The sequence below is a fragment of the Quercus suber genome, unplaced genomic scaffold (assembly GCF_002906115.3).
Source record: "Quercus suber isolate HL8 unplaced genomic scaffold, Cork oak 2.0 scaffold_512, whole genome shotgun sequence".
In the NCBI taxonomy this organism is placed as follows: Eukaryota; Viridiplantae; Streptophyta; class Magnoliopsida; order Fagales; family Fagaceae; genus Quercus; species Quercus suber.
The window spans coordinates 200,182-221,290 of NW_027069961.1; the positions used below are offsets into that span (position 1 = coordinate 200,182).

Below are 21,109 nucleotides of genomic sequence, written 5' to 3' on the forward strand. Positions count from 1 at the left end.
GAGCTAGAAATACAGATATGGATTGAATCTAGGTGTCATTATTGACTCATATTGTAAGGTACTAATAGCTGTTATGAAAATCGTGTTTCTGTCATTGCATGCATGAACTCCCTGGTACCAATTGTACTTGAGAAAAACGAGCATTATGGTAATCAATAATCAAAGTAACGTGAATTGTTTGAGCCTAGATAGTACAATGTATCCAATTTCGTGCATAGCCAACCTAAGCTGATTCAATTATGTTCAACCATACATACATATCTAATTGCGCAAAGATACGTGGACGTGTTTTTTTTCCCCTCTTCTTATATAAAAATGCTTCCTTACAACTGTCAATTATATTTTTACAAAAGTTTCTATCCATAAGGCTTTATTATAAAGGTTATATATAGAGTTTCTTCTTTTGAAAGTCTTATAGTATTACAAGTTGCCTATGCTTAATACTTCCTCTCAACCACCTCTGCTTTATTTCACGTTCCGTAAAAGAGTTCTTCCTAAAAAAACGTTTCATGGAAGAGTTGGTTCTAATGTTCAATATTTTAGTTTAAAGTAGTTTTGGTCTTAAAATATATTAGAGAAGACGNACTATTTAATTATTAAAAAAAAAAAAAAAAAAACTTTCTAGGATATAGAGAAGCTTTTCTTTTTTGAGAAGGTTTAGGAAGCTAAATCAAGAGAATTGCATTAAATTTATGTTGAGGCCTAACTTTTTAAAATTTAATTAACGGCTTTCTCGTGAGTGGTAATGGGTCTGGATTCTGAACACGAGGGAAAAAAAAATTCAAAAATTCAAAATCCAAATCCATTTACTAACAAACACAGACTATGAAAATCATATGGAGGGGGGGGGGGAGGGTCTAATTTCTCAAGAAATTAGATGAATCATAATTAGAAGTTTGATTTTGAAAAGTTGTAACTAGTCTCATGAAACAGAATGGCCAAAAGAAAATAATAATAATAATAAAAAGAGAAACAAATGGGGCATGTATAAGTGTGATAAATTCCCAGATTTTCCTCGTAAACTTTAACCCACGCTATAGATATCATACCACTTACAGTCAATTACACCGAGCATTTTGCACCTCTGTTTCCACACTCCAATCTCATACACATCTTAAGATCCAGACCTTGTTCTCATTCGAGAAAAGGCTCTCTATGGCATCACCCTAGTTGTAAATATAGTAATTTTGGGTGTTTTTATTCATAGGTCTCACTCCCACAGTTTAAGCTCAATATAATTTGAGACAAGCAATACAAAAAGAAACATTGACTGAAACCCAAGAGGATATAAATATGACAGTTGCACAAAATTTTTTGAATCAGAACTCTAGATTATTGTTCATCCCTCGCTGTAATGGTAAATTTACAATGAGAAAGCTTCCATACCACATCAGGATGTAATTATATTAGGGTGAAATTTAGAGTGAGAAAGCTGGCTATCAGGATTTGATTCTCTCAACAAAAAAAAAAATTGATAGGTAAGATAAAATTTCATTAAAAAAAAAAAGACTACTACATGGAAAAAAAACACGAGGTAGCCAAGAAAATACGAAAGACTCAACACCATGTACAAGACGAAATGGAATCTAAAAACACTGGGAGGGAGACACTAGATGTGAGTCCCCAAGCTCCCTCCCACAACTTCAAAGTAAATTTACTTCATATAAAATAAACTTGAGTAAACAAAAAACTATGAAAAAGACGGTGCCCAAGTTCCTTAAGAGTTCTGCACCCAAGCTTTGTCATCATGGAATTCAACCCCTCCATACATACAATTTCAAGCATTTTTGAGAAGTTTCAAAGATTATGTCAGTTGTATTATCATTTTTGTAATTCACAGACACAGACAAGAGGTGCTTGGAGAAGGACTATCATGAAATACTTGAACATCATTCAAGAAGCATAAAATTGATCTAGTAAATGTGTCTATTCAGAATTGACAACATGCTATATCTAAATAAATAATTAATACATAGGAAACAAATGGGCTTTATGTTATTACAAAGGTGCCAATCATAGTATCAACATTTTTAATAGAAAAGTTGCATCAATTTCCTCTTCAATTGCGTAAATGTGGAGGGACACGAACATTACCTCTGATTCCCCTTCTCTGTCATTACATGACAGAAGGCAAGTTATCCTTCTTTCCTGCAATAATCAACATATATATATATATATATATATATATATATCAGAATGTTGGTCTCTCAAAGTCCTTTGAGCAGTATGTAGATAATATGTATATTTGAACTGAAAGAGATAAAGGCTCCATAATTTTATCATCTGCTAAAATTTAAGTTGCATACTTTCTTTTTCTTCGCTCTACCCCACTACTCCTCATATCATTTTTTGCAAGAGCAGATCCATGGGGGATAGCATACTGCATAGGAGAAGGGGCTGGAGCAGGTGGTACCGTAACAGCAATAGTTGTAGCTGGAGCAGGTGGCACAGGTTGTACAGGTGGCTGAGGTGGAGCAGAAGCAGGGGGTGCAACAACGGGTTCAGGAAGGGGTCTTGGCATAATATGTTTCAATCGATTGCTCCTATAATTCTTCCAGAAGTAGAATTGCTGCCTATGTGCCAATTCCTGAAAAGTTCCAAGAAGTTTCAACTGACTTTGAATTTATCTGAGAAGTTGTATAAATATATCGTTATGAATTACTAGAGATGAGAAGAGGAAAAATGCAAAAATCTCTTTCACGGACCATTAAGATATTTTGGTTGTCATCTTGTTCAGGTAACTACTAAACAGTCAAGATATGTACCTCCACCTCCCAATGTCTGACTGGATGAACGCTTTAGGCACCATAACTTCCTCATGTTTTTTAGATCTTTTGAATTTCAGATTAGAATTATTTAGTAGTAGTTTTCACACACTTCCTGTGTATTGGAACCACCTTCTTTCATGAAAAGGTAATTTTTTTATAATTCAATTGTTACAACATGCCCCAGGGGGGTGTGGGGGTTCAAACCTTGTTTCTCCTCACAAATGAGGCCAAATCAATGCCACTGAGTTACAATTCACAAGGCTCTTGGCAAGGGTTATTTTTACTTATAAAAGAAATCCTTACTATAATGCTAAGTTATTTGGTTTGATGAATTTGATCTGTGCTAGGTTTAAAATGCAACAGGCAGACATGTGACACACTATCAAGCAACTTTCAATAGAACATTTGATTGAAAGAGAAGGTACATTAACAATGGTTATAACTAAACTATCATTCAGAGTACCTCCTGCAAAATAATAATAAAGATGGATCAAATCTTGCCAGTGAGCTTTAGCTCAAATGGCATCTCCTCTCTTTAACAAGGTGGAAGGTGAGGTTCTGGTCAAAATAATAATAAAGATGGATCAAATCTTGCTGGTGAGCTTTAGCTCAAACGGCATCTCCTCTCTTTAGCAAGGTGGAAGGTGAGGTTCTGGTTCATGACCCACTAGGTGTACGAGTAAATTTACTTAAAAAAATTGCATCACCAATTATAGGATAAAGTATAAATCATAACTCACATTCTACAATTGTATAGAAAAAAAATGTAAAAAGAGCTAACATGAATGCCAAAGCATTATTAAGAGATCTAAAAAGGAATGCAAATAACATGTGACTTTTGAGAGGATCATGTAGCTGATCTCAGAAATATATTTGAATCACCATGGAAATTTCAAAGGAGATATTAAATGATTTCATTTGAGAGGGGCAATATGAAAACAGAAGATTTTAACCTTGTTGCCAGGATGTGCCATTGCATTGCGGAAGTTAGCATTTTGGAGAAGTTCTAGAAAAAATAAGCAATGAGGATACCTGCGATTTTGTTAGGAAATAATTATGTAAATCCACAAATGAATTATAATAAAGAATGGTGGACCATTCAATCATTAAGAAAAGCAAAAATCTTCTTGACACCCCCCTCCCCCTTCTGCAGCAGGCGGTGGCACCCCCCCCCCCCCCCCCCCCCAAAAAAAAAAAAAAAACAAAAACAAAAACAAAAACAAACATCTAAGTGAAAAACAAAATTGGGATAGGATGTCCAAAATATAGCCAAAAAATAAGGAAAACAAACTTCTAAGAGAGAGAGAGAGAGAGAGGAAAAAAAAGGGGAAAGGATGCCAAAAATATAGCTAAAACATAAGAGGAAAAACGTCTTAGTGGAAGGAAGAAGACCAATGAATTATACCAAACTATAAAAAACAGAAAAAATAAGTTCTTTTTACCTAAAAGCTAAAATCTCTCTCCCTCACTCTTTCTCTCTCAACAAAACAGAACCAAAAAAAAAAAACCATAAAAGTAAATAATAATAATAAAAGAAGGTCAAACCTCTTTAATTTTTTGGGGTTAATATCACTGGATTTTACTTTAAAGTCTTTGGCATAGGCCCTAAAATGCACAAAGCCGCCCCTAGTTCCCTTTAATGCAAATAGGAGTAAACTAATTTTGTTATTTCATACTTGTACAACATTTTTCGATAATGCAAGTCATGATTCCATTTGCATTAAATTGACTGTGCGTTATATAATATCACTTTAGTTTAAAATTCATATTAATTGAGACGTTAGCTAATCCACTTAAATTCACTTGAGTTGTATAGCTTCCTTGTGTTAGATTTTTTTTTCTTTTTCTTTTGGGATAAAATAGAGATATTTATAGATAAAAGAGTGAAGTGTATGTGTAGAGTTTCACTTTAGATCAATATAGATGTTGAGTGTGTGATTTTTTTTTTTTTTTAAATTAAATTCATGTCTTTCGGTAAAGCCATTTATCGTTGAATAAAGAACCTAAATTCGAATGTTACCTACATTAAAAAGGTGTTTATTGATGTCTTAATTTAATGATAAATATCAATTATGATGGGTTTTGTCTAGATTAATAGACTTTTGCATTTTTTGGACAAACAAATTCGATTTGAACCAATCACAATTATGCCCCGTAAGTTTTCTATTGTTACATTAGACTCTCTAAGATTTGTATTAAAATGAAATAATTAGGAATACTTTGAACAGAACCTTAACGATTCGTTTGTAATCCAAATTTTAGGTAGTCAAATATAAAAATTGAAAACTTGTAAACCAAATTGTCATAGAGCCAAATCATAATAAGGAAAATTATACTGCACTTAAAGAATTATACCTAAGTTTTTTAAATAAAAAAAAATAGGGAGAATGCTTGACAAATTACATTTTTTTTTTTTTTATGAGAGACAAATTACATAGTTATTTGGCTAAAAAATAAGAATGATGATACCAAAATGAAGATACCAATGGCCTTAAAATTGAATATTATTAATAACGATCTTCTTTGTTAGAAGAGTTAGAGTTCAAATCTCCATCTACTTTACAAATTAATTTTCTTTTCTTTTTTAAAGAAAAATTAATATTGTATTCATTTTCGAAGTAAAATAAAATAAAGCAAGAAGAGAAAGAAAGGTTGGTGAAAACTAATATAATATTGATTTTCAAAGTAGTGGTCCTGCCAATTACTCGTAGTCCAAGGGAAACCAAAAACTAGTCATAGTACTACAAGTAAACTTTTTCTTTTTTCTACTAAATAATGTAAAGCTTTAACAAAAAAAAAAAAAGCAATACCGGCATCAAATAAAATAACACAACTTATATCACAATTCATTCACGTAAAGTGGTGTGAGTAGTAAAAATCTGTCTCACACAGAGATAAGATCGTAAAGTGTGACATGGCTGTGGTGTGGTGCCACCTCATAAATAATATATTTTATCCTTTTTTTGCTTTTTTTATTTTTAGTTGGACACTTGTAAAGCTGGCAATTTCATCTACCAGTCCACGTCATCAAGACGCGGCGAAACTGCCAACCCCCTAATTTCGTGGAAAGCTACTGGCCGCGGCGCCTCGTCACAGCCTCCAATGTGTGTAACCCAATTACAATACCTTCCAAAAATAACTTTCAAAGAATCAAAAGCCACGTGGAAAAAGTGATTCGCCGTTAATTATTTTGTTAAAGCTGACAGCATCATATGAACGGTCCAGATCTTTCCCAGCTACATGGAAATGACTAGACACACCACACCACACCACACCACCACCTTTGCTTTGACTTCTCGAATTTATGCGCCTTCCAATTTGGATGGCTTTACTTACATGATTCATCTTTTTCCCCTTTTCCACAAAACAAAGAAAAAAACTACCAGACAAAAAACTATCAAATTCCCATATTTACCCCCACTTTTCATCAATTTAAAAAAAAAAATTTTAATGGAATCATTCTAAATATTTAATTGTTAATTTTGAAACAATAATTACTAAACTAAAAAATATATTATGAATTCTAAAATTTTGAAGTCTTTTGGCTAAATATTGCAGAAAATCAAATTTATTTGTGATATAGGTACTGTTCAAAATTATTTGAGAAATTGAAGAGAAAAGCAAATTTCGGCAATCCCGTTGCCGAAATTCTAACAAAAAAAAGATGAGAGAGAAGAGAGAAATGATGTGATAGTGAAGTGAGAAAAGAATTGAATTTTGGTAATGAGATTACCGAAATTCCTTCTACCCGAATTTGCCTGCCCAGATTGATGAAGTGCCCAAAGGAGAAGTGCTCAAAAGAAGAAAAAAAAAAAAAACAATTGTGGCAGCCAAGTTGCCAAAATTCAAGAGAAGTGAGGAGAGAGAAAAAATGATTGTGTATGGGATGAAAAAAAAAACCAATTGTGGCAACCAAGTTGCCGAAATTGTAAGGGAGAAAAAGAAATCAAGGCAACCAAGTTGCCAAAAATAAGAGAAAAAAAAAAGAAAAAGAAAAAAGAATTGTCAAGTTGCCAAAAAATGTTCCCAAAGCTATTCCATGCCTTCTGTGAACTTGTTGCCACGTCTACTCCAACAGTCACACCAGTGATGCTTGTCCTACCATATCTCCCTTCTACAAAATAGCTTAGAAAATTGACAAAAATTTTCTTTTACTAAATATAATCCAAGGAAAATTAATAAGAAACATTGCATGCTATATGCTACATATTTTCTTTATGTGTGATAAATGTGCATTATTGCTACCCTGCTATTTTTGCAATAGATAGACCAATGCCTATTGAATCATAAGTGAAAGACATGACTGCAGCGACTTAATAGAAATTTCGGCAGCTTTATTGCCAAAATTTCTATTACATCCTTCACTATTTCCGCAACCACAAATTTTTTTTTTTCTCTCATTTTTGGCAACTTGGTTGCCACAATTGGGTTTTTTTTTTTTTTTTTTTGTTCATCCTATTTTGGGCAACTTGGTTGCCACAATCCTTTTTTCTCTCTCCTCACTCTCCTTGAATTTTGGCAACTTGGTTGCCACAATTGGTTTTTTCCCTTTCGAGAGCATTGCTACTTCGGGCACTTCATCGATTTGGGCAGCAAAAATCGGGCAAAAGGAATTTTGATAACCTCATTACCGAAATTCAATTATTTTCTCACTCCACTATCACATCATTTCTCTCTCCTCTCTCGTCCTTTTTTTTGTTAGAATTTTGGCAACAAGATTGCCGAAATTTTGCTTCTCTTCTCAGTTTTCCAAATAACTTTGAATAGTACCTATATCACAAATAAACTTGATTTTCTGCAATATTCAGCCAACAAACTCAAAATTTTAAGTGAATTGTGTCCATACTTCATTGTTTTATGTGTTACCTAGGATATTTCCTCTAATATTAGGTATCCACCCCTAATTTTCTCACATTGTACTTTACCTAACCTACCACAGGTCCACAACATTAAAAAAAGAAGTGTGTTAAAATTATAATTAAATTTATTACTTCCTAATGGTTTAATTTATTATGGTATCAAAATATGTAGTTTTGAGTTTAAATTTTTTCTTGAATTTATCACATATATATATATATATATATATACGTCTTTCAATCAAAAAGGAAAAACTCAAAAAAAAAAAAATCTAAAAAATATACATACATATATATATATATATATATAAACTACTATGGGCTAGGCAGTGGCAGTGGCAGTGCCACCTTATGGCCAGGTTGGTCCCAAGACCACCTTGACGTGAAATATATATATATATATATAATAATTTAAAATTTTATAATTATTTATCTTTAAAAAAAAATTGGGACCACTCTGAATTTTTTTTTATGTCAATAAAACTAAATTCTAGTCCATAATTTAAGCAACTTAACATTATATTGGGGTCTTTCAATCAAAAAGAAAAAAACTCAAAAAAAATTATAATAAAACTACTACAAGCTAGGCATTGGCTTGATTTCTTTGACTAAGCACACTACCCAATACAACACAATTTTCAACTTTTTATTATTTTTTATTACAGTATTATTTTTCCTCACCAAACATATATTACTTCTCATTGTTAATTATTTTTCTTTTTTATTCTTAACCACACACGTCTTCTGATTCATCAATTTTTACACTTTAGACTTTTAAATTTTAACACATCTTCATCTATACTTTTATATCTACGTTTTGCATTCCTCCTTATTCGTAACTTTTATGTCTTCTACCAGTACCAGTGCGGCAATGTCTCTTCTCAAGTTTTGAGTCTCAAATTTCTCAATACGTTTTTTTTTTTAGTTGTACAGGTACCTTTGTTCATTTCTTTTCTTTTCATTTTTTTTCCTTTTGAGGTTTTTTGGTTTACAAAATGCAAATTTGTTTTGGTTTTTAGAACAATTTTTTTTTTAAGCACAAATTTCATGCCAGTCGAATCTTGAATTTCGGCCTGTATTTAACGAAACACCCAAAATAAACTGGAATGACTTGAAATTTTTTCTGAAGTGGAATAGGGTGGGTTACTGCTCTGGTTTGTTTGCCAGCACAGTATTTTCTGGCCATTATGGCCAGAATGAAATGGAATTAATAACATTGAATCAAACATAATTACCTAAAGGCTAAAAAGAAATAAGATTATATAATTTATACTTCTTAAGGAATACACTGAACAAAATTTCTAGAGCCGCCACTGATGTTGTGCCTCTATAAGGGACCCATATGTAAAGAGAGTGAAAATAAGGGCGTTAAAATTCTGATTGACAAGGACCGTAATTGTTGCAAATTTCTTTTTAAAAAAAGGATTGTGATTAGGATTTCTCATATGAATTTTCTTTTTTCTTTTTTTTCTTTTTGGTCTGAAAAGGGTACTTATATATTAAAGATTAGAAGCAACAAGTCTATTTCAAAAGGTGTTAGCTTTATCATGAGCTAACAACAATTCCACCGCATGTGGTGGTTCAACAAAAACAACAAAAGAGAAGTTACGCCTAGCTCTTATTCTAGCTAGAGCATCCGTGCATTGATTTGTTTCGCGGTAGGTGTGTTCAATCCGTTTGTTGGGGATCGCTCGCTAGAGGGTCATGCAGTCAATTAAAAGAGGCTCCATTAGCATATTGACAAAATTGTTATTCATAAGTTGGACAACAATCTTAGCATCCAGCTTGACAATAAAACTATTAAAATTTAGGTCCTTGGCCAAAATAAGACCATCTCTTAAATCCCACAATTTTGCCAGGAAGCTATTAGTGCAACCAAGACTTCTAGCAAAGCCCACATGAATTTTCTTTTTTAAGACATAACAAAACATACCCAATAAAAATTTAAAAGAAAAAAAAAAGTTTAGGACGAGGGTATTATTGTAATGTGGAAAAATTATCTTGATAATGATCCAACTTGGAAGTTTATGGCAACATCATCCAACAAGTATTAGTCACCATATTTAGCTTTTCCTCTCTCTTAAACTCCTTGACCACTCTCACCAACTTCACACGCACACCCATTGAACTAGTCTCTACACTCTTCCTTCCCAATTTATCTTTCTATATATATTTCTCTATATTCCCACATTACACACTCACACACACGTTCATTCTTTCTCAGTCCAAATTTCCTTCTTTTACTCTCTCACTATAACTCTCCTTTCTTTCTTTCTTTCTTCTTCCTCTCCTCTCAAATTTTCTACCTATCCAACCAATAATCCAACAATGAACGCTCTAGCCGCAACCAACCGTAATTTTCGCCATGCTTCACGTTTACTTGGGCTGGACTCAAAGATTGAAAAGAGCCTCTTGATCCCATTCAGGGAGATCAAGGTTTGGAGTTTTTTTTTTTTTTTTTGTTTGTTTCAGTTCATGGGTATTGTTTGTTTTCCAAGAAAATTTAACAGTGTGTGTGTGTGTTTGATTATGGTTAGGTGGAGTGCACGATCCCCAAGGATGATGGGAGTCTGGTATCGTACGTTGGGTTCAGAGTACAACATGACAATGCACGTGGGCCCATGAAGGGAGGGATCAGATATCATCCCGAGGTCTGTGTTCTCACTTTTTTTTTGGTTTCTGTTCAAACTTTCTTCTTGTGTCGGTTCTAAGATTTTTGTTTGTTTCCATTGGATATTGATGTTAACTTGTTTTTGTTTCTTAATCTTTTGCTGAATCACTGGATCTTGTTATTTGGGTTTTCGGGGTTTTTGGATTTTGGGTCCTTTTTAGAAATTTTTTTTTTCAAACTCTATAGTTTAATCTAAGGTTCCTTCGGAATAAAGTAATAAACCACGACATTAAGGTGTACTTCACATAAAGTTTTTTTTGTTTTGTTTTTTTTTTTTTTTGTTTTTTGCTATGGCTTCATAAAAAAAAAGTTAAAACCCACTTTTTGGATGCATTCTGCTAATAGAATGGAGGTTTAGTGGATGGGGAGATTACAAATTTGGTAGGGTTAAACTTTTCAGTTGCTTTATTAGATGCGTGTAAAACTTTGTAAAACAGTTTATACGTAATAAACACGGCTCAATAATGTAGGAATTGATGGGGGTGAAAGTAAAATTGACTCCGTTAAGTTTGTCACTAATCATTATGTTATAATTTTATTTAAGACCCACCTTAATATTATTATCTGATAGCAAGGTTAATGTCTTGGAAGAATTTTGCTTTTGTAGTTAGCTATCAAAGATTAGCTTGGTCTAGCTAAACAGTTGATGGAATGTCTATAATTTTGCCACATTTTTATTTCTTTTTTTCTTTTTGAGAATCATAATTTGGATACAAAACATCAGTTGGATTTCTTGAGGAACTGGGAGAACATGTTGATTTACAAAATATGTCTTATTCTATAAGCTCTGCCTTTGAAATCAAATGTTGATTAAATGAAGTAGGATGATTTTCTGGGTTTAATGCATAGCTTGGACCACTGCTACTTTAAATTAGGATTGAAGTAATTAGATGGAACACAAAATGTGAGACAGAGGATTTGTATTTCAATATAAGAGATATTGTTCATTGATTATTGTACTGCATAAACAGTATGTTTACAGCTGTGGCTTTATATAAATATGCCATATATAAAGTTAAAAGTTGTCTTTTGTTTGGTTTTAAATGTTATTGTGGTTGCCAATGGCATTTCTTTATGCCAATTGGCACTTCCCTCCCTAGTGGAAGGGCATGTCTGGTGGTCAAATCCCCCCAAGAGTTTTACCTAGCAGAAAAGAAAATTGTCATTGTGGTTTATTTTCGTTCTCTTGAAACATATGTGGTGCAAGAGCAATTATTTAATAATTTTTGTTCATTAGAAGAAAAAAAAAGTTGTTGGATCAAACACAATCCTTAATCATCTTCTAAGTTTTTAACTTCTGCAGAAAGTTTGGCAGTTACTGATCCCTTAAGGGATTTGGTAGTAAACTAAATAGCTAGAGATTTTTAAAACTAGAACTTTAGAATTCTATAGGTTATAGATTCGTGTATCATTCTTCTGGAAGTTGCTTCCAGATGTATCTGCAATCCCCAAGGATTTTTTTTTTTTCTTTTTTTTTTTTTTTCAGAATAAATGATTGTACTGATCTTCTAGATTTACACAAACAGAGAATTCTTTCTGCGGACTAATGATAAGCTTGTTTTAAAAAGGTTGACCCTGATGAAGTGAATGCATTGGCTCAACTAATGACTTGGAAGACTGCTGTGGTAGACATTCCATATGGTGGAGCAAAGGGTGGGATTGGATGCAACCCAAAGGACTTAAGTAAGAGTGAGTTGGAGCGTCTTACCCGGGTCTTTACTCAGAAAATTCATGACCTCATTGGAATTCATACTGATGTTCCTGCGCCAGACATGGGCACCAATGCTCAGGTTTTATGAAAGCCCTGCTGATTTTTTTTTTTTTATGATTCTATACTTTTCCATAACTATTCTTATAGGAGCTGATTACCCTTCACTCTTACACATCAAAAAACTATTTGTGTAGACTATGGCATGGATTTTGGATGAGTACTCAAAATTTCATGGCCACTCACCAGCTATTGTGACAGGAAAGCCCATAGTAAGTACTGAGACTAAAAAGAAGTAATCTGTTTGTTAAATTTGGAATAGATGCTGTTGAAACTTATCAGAGATAAACCACTCTCTCTCTCTCTCCCTCTCTCTCTCTCTCTCTCTCATATGTTTATAATTGTGGTTTTAGGATCTTGGTGGATCACTGGGTAGAGAGGCTGCAACTGGGCGTGGTGTTGTTTATGCTACAGAAGCATTACTTACTGAGCACGGGAAGTCAATCAAGGATTTGACATTTGCTATTCAGGTAGATTTGTACATTATTTGTCTGTCTTATAATAGTTAAAATGCCTTCATAGTTGAAATTTTTTCATATATTTCTAAACATGTAAATTTGTAGGGATTTGGAAATGTGGGTTCCTGGGTGGCAAGGCTAATTCATGAGAAAGGTGGTAAAGTCATCGCAGTGAGTGACATCACTGGTGCAGTTAAGAACCCAAGTGGAATTGATATAAAGGAATTGCTTAAGCATAAAGAAAGAACTGGCAGTTTAAAAGATTTCAATGGTGGAGATGCCATGGATGCTCACGAACTGCTTGTACATGAATGTGATGTTCTCATCCCATGTGCTCTAGGTGGAGTTCTGAACAGGTTAGGACCTTGTGCAAGAAATTCATTCCTACCTTTTTATTTCTTTAACAGTAGTGCATGTTGATAGTTTATTTTTTAATGGACACTGTTACTTCTCCAATGTCAGTGACAGGAGACAACCCCCTAATTATTTAAGAAACTGACGATATTTCACATGACAAGAGAACATTGGCACTAATGTTATGCTAATACTTCATTTGTGTGTGCGTGAGAATGCATGCAAGTGCAGATTATCCATTAAAGCTTCATTTGTCCTTTTACTTTAACATTCTTTAACGTAGTTCAATTGAGTTTTAGTTGATTTTTATGTTATTTATGTTCATCACCCATATCTTTTTCTTTAGTCAGGACTCAGATTTCTTCCATTTGTATGGTACCAAACTATATCAGATGTTAGGTAATAGTACATTGTGTAGTTGCTATTTTATTTAGGGAAAAAGAAATGAAACAATCCATATAGTTCACCTGATATCTTATGCCCTCCTTAAAAACTACTTCATAACTGATAGTGCTTTGAGAGTTGAAATATTGTTGCTGATTAGAATTGATTTTAGCTTTTGCAATGTTTTGTGGGAAAATAAAAGAGGATATGTTTCTAGTTTAATCTTCTGATTTATCACATCCAAAATCTTTTTGCCTAAAAATTTTCATTCATCCTTTGAAGGGAAAATGCTGCAGAGGTGAAAGCTAAGTACATTATAGAGGCTGCAAATCATCCTACTGATCCAGAAGCAGACAAGGTAAAGTTGCATTTTGGGTTTTTAGGACATTCATGTGATGAAAAGTTATAGAATTCTGATGCATGAGATTATGTTATTGCAGATTCTATGTAAGAAGGGAGTTTTAATACTCCCCGACATATATGCAAATGCTGGGGGTGTGACTGTTAGCTATTTTGAGTGGGTTCAGGTAACAGAACAGATATTTTCTCCGTATGAAATCTATGACATATGTGCAATGGGTGTATGTCATATGCTCAAATAGATTCGTTACATTTAAGGACTGTTACATGATGCAATTTGATTATTTTGCAGAATATTCAAGGTTTTATGTGGGATGAAGAGAAGGTAAATAGGGAGCTTAGGAGGTACATGACTCGAGGTTTTCAAAATGTCAAGAATATGTGCAAATCACATGATTGTAATCTCCGGATGGGTGCTTTTACACTAGGGGTAAACCGGGTTGCACGTTCCACTGTCTTAAGGGGTTGGGAAGCATAAATTGCTTCTTTTCAGTCTTCTGTTTTTTCCATTTCTGATTCATCTTCAACCTTATCCCTATTCACAGCTGAAGAAAGTAAGCTTGGAAGCTATTCTTACACCCCGCTATCTAACAGATTTGTTAGACAATAGAAAATTATTACCAGCAATTTGTCTGAAGATGTGTTAGTCATTGTTATTGTTGTTATCATTATCATTTTTGTTGGGGACTGAAATGCTATCTTGCATATTCCATTTGAAATCAACAGATTAATTTAAGTTTGGCCTTCAGCCACTACTTATGGTTCTTGATTTTCCAAAAAGTCTAATCATATCTGCACTTTTAATGGTGAATAATATGTGCTCTAGTTGATTGATTGTCAGGCTCTGTACTTGTTGGATTAACGAATCATTTGCCATAGCTTTTGAAGTTTCAAGATTTTTGAAAACTGAACTTTGTTATCGGACTGAGATCCAATGCAATACCCACTGGGTGCAATACCTCTCATCCCTCTCACAAAATATTTTCATGTTTTAATTTTGAGAAATGCTATATTTACAACATTTTCACGATAAATCCTCTATGGCAAGTTGTTACGGGTTGTTATTGGTGGAGTAGAAAAACAATTTCAGTGATAGGTTCAAATTAGAACCAATAACAAGCACCTCTCTTTAACTTTTTATCCTTTTACCTTTTTTCACCTTTTTAAGGGTTGAGATTAATGATGTGGCATCAAGCCATCAACAATATCCCATTTAGTCTTACTTGTGGCAACAAATCAGGGAATAAATGCAAGTAGTTTCATACCTGATAAAGGGTGCAACTTGTTCATACTTTCACTAAAGTCATACATACCAATGTACCAGATATTGCCAATTCCGTCAATTACTTGAAGTCTGAAAATTCACATGTAAAGAGAATACCTTGCCCATAATTTCACTGACAAAAACAGGGGAGGGAAGATAATCTTTTATACTTCAAAGCATGGGCTTCTTCCATACTTTCTATCTAGACCATTTTAAAGAATAAAATAAGTACGTAAGATACTAGATATGAAGATATAGGCCAAAACAAGAGCTTAAGGAAGAGCAATCTTAGAATAGCCATGGCTTCCATGGCCATTACTTCCTCATTGCATATAGCATCCAGCACACATCATGTCACTAAGAAGCAACAGCCTCAATCGGGTACTGCACGCTCTTTGGGGTCAAAGCAGGTGGCAAATGTTGTTACACTGGATGTTGAAGGCCAAAAAGGTTTTAACACAGCAGAACACCATGTGAAGTCTGCTTCATACAATGAAAAATCAAACAACGCCAAAGATGAGATGGAGCATGGTTCAGACACAAACACCGGACCTTGTGGTCCAAAGTTTGTTGATGAGCGATGGAAGAATGGTACATGGGATCTTAATATGTTTGTTCATGATGGGAAGATGGACTGGGATGGTGTCATTGTTGCAGGTACAGCTTCTCTTCCTCTCTGAGGTTCACAAGTAAAAATTATTCTGCATAAAAAACACTCGAGACTAAAATTGTTCACAGACTTCACTCATTGTTTGACATCCATTATGGCAAGGAAGGCTATACTAGTCGCAAAGAAAATTGTCACAACCTCTTCTGCTCAGATATGTTTGGCAACATTACAATTTTGAGTTGTCCTGTAATATTCTGTTTAACATAAATATTGCAAACACCCCATACAAATCAAGTCCACAAGTAAATGATGCTATGCTTTTCGAATTGAAAACTTTTTCTTTTATCAAGCAAACCTCTTCCTCTCTCATTAAAACCCTTTAGAAGGTGAAGGAAATGCTATGGAATATGGGTTTGAACTGTGATTCTATAAGCATCCGGTGGTTCTATTCTCTAAAATGCTGTAAATCCTTGCTGAAAGATGAAGTCCTTGTAAACCGGTGGGTAATAACAGTTATATATACCTACATTGACCTGGAATCCTGAACTTCAATTATACATTTTCCATATCATTAACAGGCTGCAAAGGTTAATAAACAAGGGAAAATCTTGTTACAACACTTGCTATTACATGCTCCTTACATACTCCCTTTAAAATTGTGTTTTCAATCCACGTGACACTCTGTATATGGTGAGTGTGCAATAGCCAATAGCGAGTATGTGATAATTATTACTCGATAAACAATTAGTCTAAGCCTAAGTTCAACAAAAAATATCTCTAAACATTTTGTATGATTCATCTATGTTGGTCTTGTAGAAGCGAGGAGGAGGAAGTTTCTTGAGCTGCATCCAGAAGCAGCCACAAACCAAGATCCATTGCTCTTTAGGACTTCCATCATACCTTGGTGGGCATGACTTGTAGGTCCTATCTCCCAGAAGCCGAGCTGATAAATGGTTATTACAAAACTTCTAGCACCTATGGCCTTCTACTTTTCAATTCTCTTCTGATAATTACCACTTATCTTAAAAGTTTCAGTTTTTTTAGAAAATGATGAAACTAGCCAATCATTATTCTAACACATCTCACATGCGAGCCCAGATCCACTAATAAGTAAGACTCAACTAGTGAGATTTTAAAACTTTTAAATGGGAGGTTGAGTGAAATAGGATTTGAATTCAAGACCATGTGATAAATTACCACTTGTCTCAAAAGCATAAACTATTATAGAATGAAAATTTTAACCATTATTCTAAAAACTTCTTTGCATTACTACCTCTCTCTTGTATCTTCTTGTAGGTCGAGCTATAATGGTAGGATTCTTCATGGCATACTTAGTAGATGCATTCACAGGTCTTGATGTGGTAGGCCAAACTAGCAATTTCATATGCAAGGCAGGACTCTTTGTGACAGTCATCAGTGTGATACTTTTAAGACGAAGTGAAGATTTTGAGAACATGAAGAAGCTAGCTGATGAGGCTACCTTCTATGACAAGCAGTGGCAAGCATCATGGCAAGACCAAAATGTTGGTGCTTTGCAGCATACTTGAAAGAAAATTTAGTTTGCCTTCCTTTTATAAATTTGTTCTTTCACTGTGCTACAAAAGTTAGGACTATAATAGGCACCGGATTTGCAAATTGCAAGTGAAGGAAAATTGTATGATGATTTCATAATGCATCTGCTAACTGTTTTGGACTATATAGTTTTCATTTGGCATTGCTGTGGCAAGTAGAGCTTTAACTATAAATTTTAGTAGAAAAGTTTTTGCGATACCAAGTTATGATATTGCCGGTGTAATGGTATAAGTAGGTAGTCAAGTGAAAAAAGTGGGGATGAAATATATGGAGACATAAATGAGAAAGCATTGAAAAGGCCTAAGCAGTTTCATTATCCTGCATACTAAGAGACCGTTTGGGACCAGCGTTGGCATTGCACGTTTGCGTTTTTTCCTTCTTTTTTTTTTTTTTTTTTGCTTTCAGCCGTATAATAAGAGTGAATCACTGTTCACGGTTACTGTGCGGTTACTGTTCAATGAACAGTAGCCGCACTTGTTGACTTTTGTCAATGAACAGTATATATATGTACTGTTCACGGACCCACAATTTTCACTTTTCAGCAACTTTTTCATTAAAAGTGGGTCCCACGATACTATTCACACATTTAAAAATTATTTTGCTACAGTGTTTTCAGTTTTCAGTTTTCAATTTTCAGCTGCATCCAAACGGGCCCTAAATGGGTTTTAAGGAAAACTGAAAAATTAGTCGCAAACTAGTGCGATGCAAAAAAAAAAAAATTAACAATTTTTTTTTATTAAGTGAATAATGAAAATAGTATATGAGATTTATAAGTATTAGTTCCAAATCATTCTTAAAATGATGTGATTATTTTCTAACAAAGTATAGTTTTTTTTTTTTTTTTTTTTTGAGGTGGTCTAACAAAGTATTGTTGATACAACATGTATTAGATTTTCTAAATTAAGCTATTTATATTTATAATTTGAAAGTTTTTTAAATTTTGTAAGTTTTTTCTTTCTTTTTTCAAGGAAACACAATACATGTTACATTCAATTGTTATACAAAGCAAGATATTTTGTAAATAATGTAATATATGGTTGAAATTTGCTTCTAGTACTTTTTACAAATGGTTCATCCTCTATACATTTTGAATGGTGTAAAGAGAAAGTACATATAAGTAATTTTTTATTTTTTATTTTTAGAGAAATGCATATATAAGTGAATACATCACTTATATTAGAAGAAAAAAAAATACAAGATTTTAATAACATTAGAAATATGTAATTTTAGCAAGAACCTATCAAATATCCAACATGACATTAAGAATGTGACATAATTGTAGTGACTCCTCTTTCTACACAAAGCTCTCTTTACAAAGCATCACTGAAGTGGACCAAAAAGACTAAATTGGATTGAAGTAGACTAAAATGACCGAACTAGACCAAAGGGACAAAAATGGAACAAACTAAACCGAAATGTGTATATTAATGTGGCTCAACAGGAGTAGTAACAAAAAATGATACACTTTAACTTTTAAATATTATATAGATATAGATTATTGGCCCCCAAACCAATGAATATGGATTTTGTTCAATCTCCTGTGCTAACTCTTGCAATAGAGACAACCTAATAACCTATCAAGGACTAACAAGCGCATCACCAAAAACGTGTTTTTTATGTAGCATTATATTAAGTCCAGGTACAAAACTTAGGCACGTGATTATTTAACTAAAAAAATATACTTTTATTTCATGTGAAAAAATCTACATAACAAAATTTTAAGAGATGAACTTAAGAAATAGTACCTAAATACTATACCTAAGCCTTGCCTTAAGTCCATGGCTAGTTGTACGGTATATGCAATTGTCTAAAGCCTCCAAGTGAAACAAGGCCCCTAAATTTAAACCAATAAAATTATCTCTTTATGTGTAAAAGTATTAATTAAGCTCCAAATATTTAATGCATATTAATAAATTTTTTATCAAAGAAAAAACATTAAAAAAAAAAAAAATTTGTGGACTATGCAGGAGAACTGATAATCTCTTATCTATATCAAAGAAAAAATAGAAAAAACAATCTCTTCATGAGCTGTGCTCTTGACGGTTTGATCTCTGTGTGGGAGTTTTAATTAGAATGTACAACTACGTCTCCCAAAACACAAACAAAAAAAATCTTTCTCTCTCTTAACGACTCAACAAAGAAAAACTAAAAACAAAAGACCCAAAAAGTTAAATCTCAAACCTTAGACTTTTATACTCATTGCTAGAAACTTTGCCATTCTCTCCATTTAAATTCTCTATAACAGCTTGAAATTTGTTGTGGTTCGGATTTTTCTCCCTTCAGGTTTGGTTCTAAAAAATCTTTCAGATTTGTGTTAAGCTCTCAATCTATTTCTTTTTTCTCCTAAAATTTTGTTTTCTCATGTCAGTGGTAGAAGACAAAACAGAAGCCAAATATTGAAAAAGCAGCTTCACCTACTGTCAAGGTGTCACCCCCTCACCCTTTTATTTCTAGTCATTATTCAGTCAAGTGTTTTAGTATTTTTAATATTTCTTTTCCTAAACTTATCACATCACCCACATGATGTACATAAAAATTTTTTATTTTTTTACTTTTCCTCTTTTATTACATCACATTAGCTAGGTGAATGCTGCTACAATTTTAGGGCAATGTGAACAATGAGGACCGGAGAGAGCTATATTTTTTCTTTTATCATTATTATATATATATATATATATAATATTTTGATACTATAATAAACGGTTTAGATTTTTTGATAAAACAAATTTTTAAATTTTTTTTACCAATAAATGAAAATTACTTCAATTGACTTATTAAATTATATAAAAAGAGGCCCCCATTGAACACTGACGCCTTAGGCTACAAAATATCTCAAACCGGCCATGATTAAGTCATTAAAGTAGTCTTTACATCCCTTAAAAGTTAAAATTGTTTCTGTATGCACGATTTAATAATTTCTATATTTGGTTCTTTGTTTCCTCTAGTGTTTGTTTGTCGTTTTGTTTTTATTCTTTCACGTTAGATGAGTAATCATGTATTAAAATATAGTTATTTTTGTCTTTTCTTTTGTTCATATTTGATATATACTTTTTTAAAATTTCTTATATATATATATATATATATATTTTACTTATTTATTTATTAACCTCAAAATGAAGATCAAAATGCAAGACCACTTTCACTTTAAGTTCACTACTTATATCATTTATTTATTTATTTTTATTTTTACTTATATCATTTTTATTGTATACAAAGTGACAGTGATTCTTGTGAATCAAGCTCGTTACCTAAGTAAGATGTGAAATAGCAATTAGGTTGCCTGCAAACCATTCTCACTACCACAGGGGCTTACGTTTTAGCAAAGATAATGAGTTTATAATTTTTTATGTGTAATGACTCATGAGTCATGAGGCTTACATGTACTTGTTGAACAAACATTACATGCTAACCTTGAATTAAAATCATCTTATTTGAACTACTTAAACTTTTGGACAATATCAAAAATGTAGCTAATTAAAGGTTTTCTTCATAGACATAAGCCATCGGTGTAACCCTATCTTCACCTTACATTTAATTAAAAAAATTCTCATATGTTAAACCTCATTTAATAACAACAGCTTGAACCCAAACATGAAAGGAAAATATTAAATTAAATGATTAAAATCATCTTCTTTTTTTTGAACTACTTCAACTTTTGGACAATGATGAAGGTTCAATAATTGAGGAGGGGTGCTTTAAAGAAACAAAATTATTGACCCTGGATGGAGTCACTGGCAGCTCTAGGTTAGAGTCAGGTGGTCACAGGACCACCTGGCTTGGAAAAAAAAATCATTAATATATATATATATATATAATTTAAAAATTTTATGATTTTTCTTACCTTAAAAAAAATGTGTGACCACCCTAAATTTTCTTTATGTCCAATATAATTAAACTTTAGACAAAGTTTAGCAACAAATTTGGTTGTAGAATATTAAGGCTACAACTCCACTCAATCTTTTTTATTGGATATGAATTTTAACAATTCCACAATTAAATTACATTTTTTTTTCTTATATCCTACATACTTGCAAAACTTCAAGA

The 21,109-nt window shown here is 32.9% G+C and overlaps 2 protein-coding genes and 1 long non-coding RNA gene across 5 annotated transcripts; 2 read left to right on the plus strand and 1 right to left on the minus strand.

The window, feature by feature from the left end:
- Positions 1–2,412: 2,412 nt before the first annotated feature.
- On the minus strand, positions 2,413–3,907 carry LOC136061393 (uncharacterized). The gene is made up of 2 exons (XR_010625017.1): positions 3,722–3,907; positions 2,413–2,587 (listed from the first exon to the last, which is right to left on the minus strand). It is a non-coding gene; the product is annotated as an uncharacterized LOC136061393 (long non-coding RNA).
- A 5,849-nt stretch (positions 3,908–9,756) lies between these two features.
- Positions 9,757–14,374, plus strand: LOC112019877 (glutamate dehydrogenase A). Its single transcript, XM_024052419.2, has 9 exons — positions 9,757–10,060; positions 10,162–10,275; positions 11,864–12,085; positions 12,201–12,275; positions 12,417–12,533; positions 12,627–12,877; positions 13,542–13,617; positions 13,700–13,786; positions 13,912–14,374. The coding sequence occupies exons 1-9, from the start codon at positions 9,953–9,955 to the stop codon at positions 14,095–14,097; spliced, it is 1,236 nt and encodes a 411-aa protein (XP_023908187.1). The 5' UTR covers positions 9,757–9,952; the 3' UTR covers positions 14,098–14,374.
- A 105-nt stretch (positions 14,375–14,479) lies between these two features.
- Positions 14,480–17,189, plus strand: LOC112019886 (light-harvesting complex-like protein 3 isotype 1, chloroplastic). 3 transcript variants are annotated; one of them, XM_024052435.2, is made up of 3 exons: positions 14,480–15,540; positions 16,310–16,446; positions 16,790–17,189. In XM_024052435.2, exons 1-2 carry the CDS (start codon positions 15,183–15,185, stop codon positions 16,405–16,407), a joined length of 456 nt encoding a protein of 151 aa, XP_023908203.1. In that variant the 5' UTR covers positions 14,480–15,182; the 3' UTR covers positions 16,408–16,446; positions 16,790–17,189. The 3 variants fall into 3 exon arrangements, with proteins under 3 accessions (XP_023908203.1, XP_023908204.1, XP_023908202.1); XM_024052436.2 differs by having other exon boundaries at positions 16,310–16,410; XM_024052434.2 differs by lacking the exon at positions 16,310–16,446.
- Positions 17,190–21,109: the final 3,920 nt, after the last annotated feature.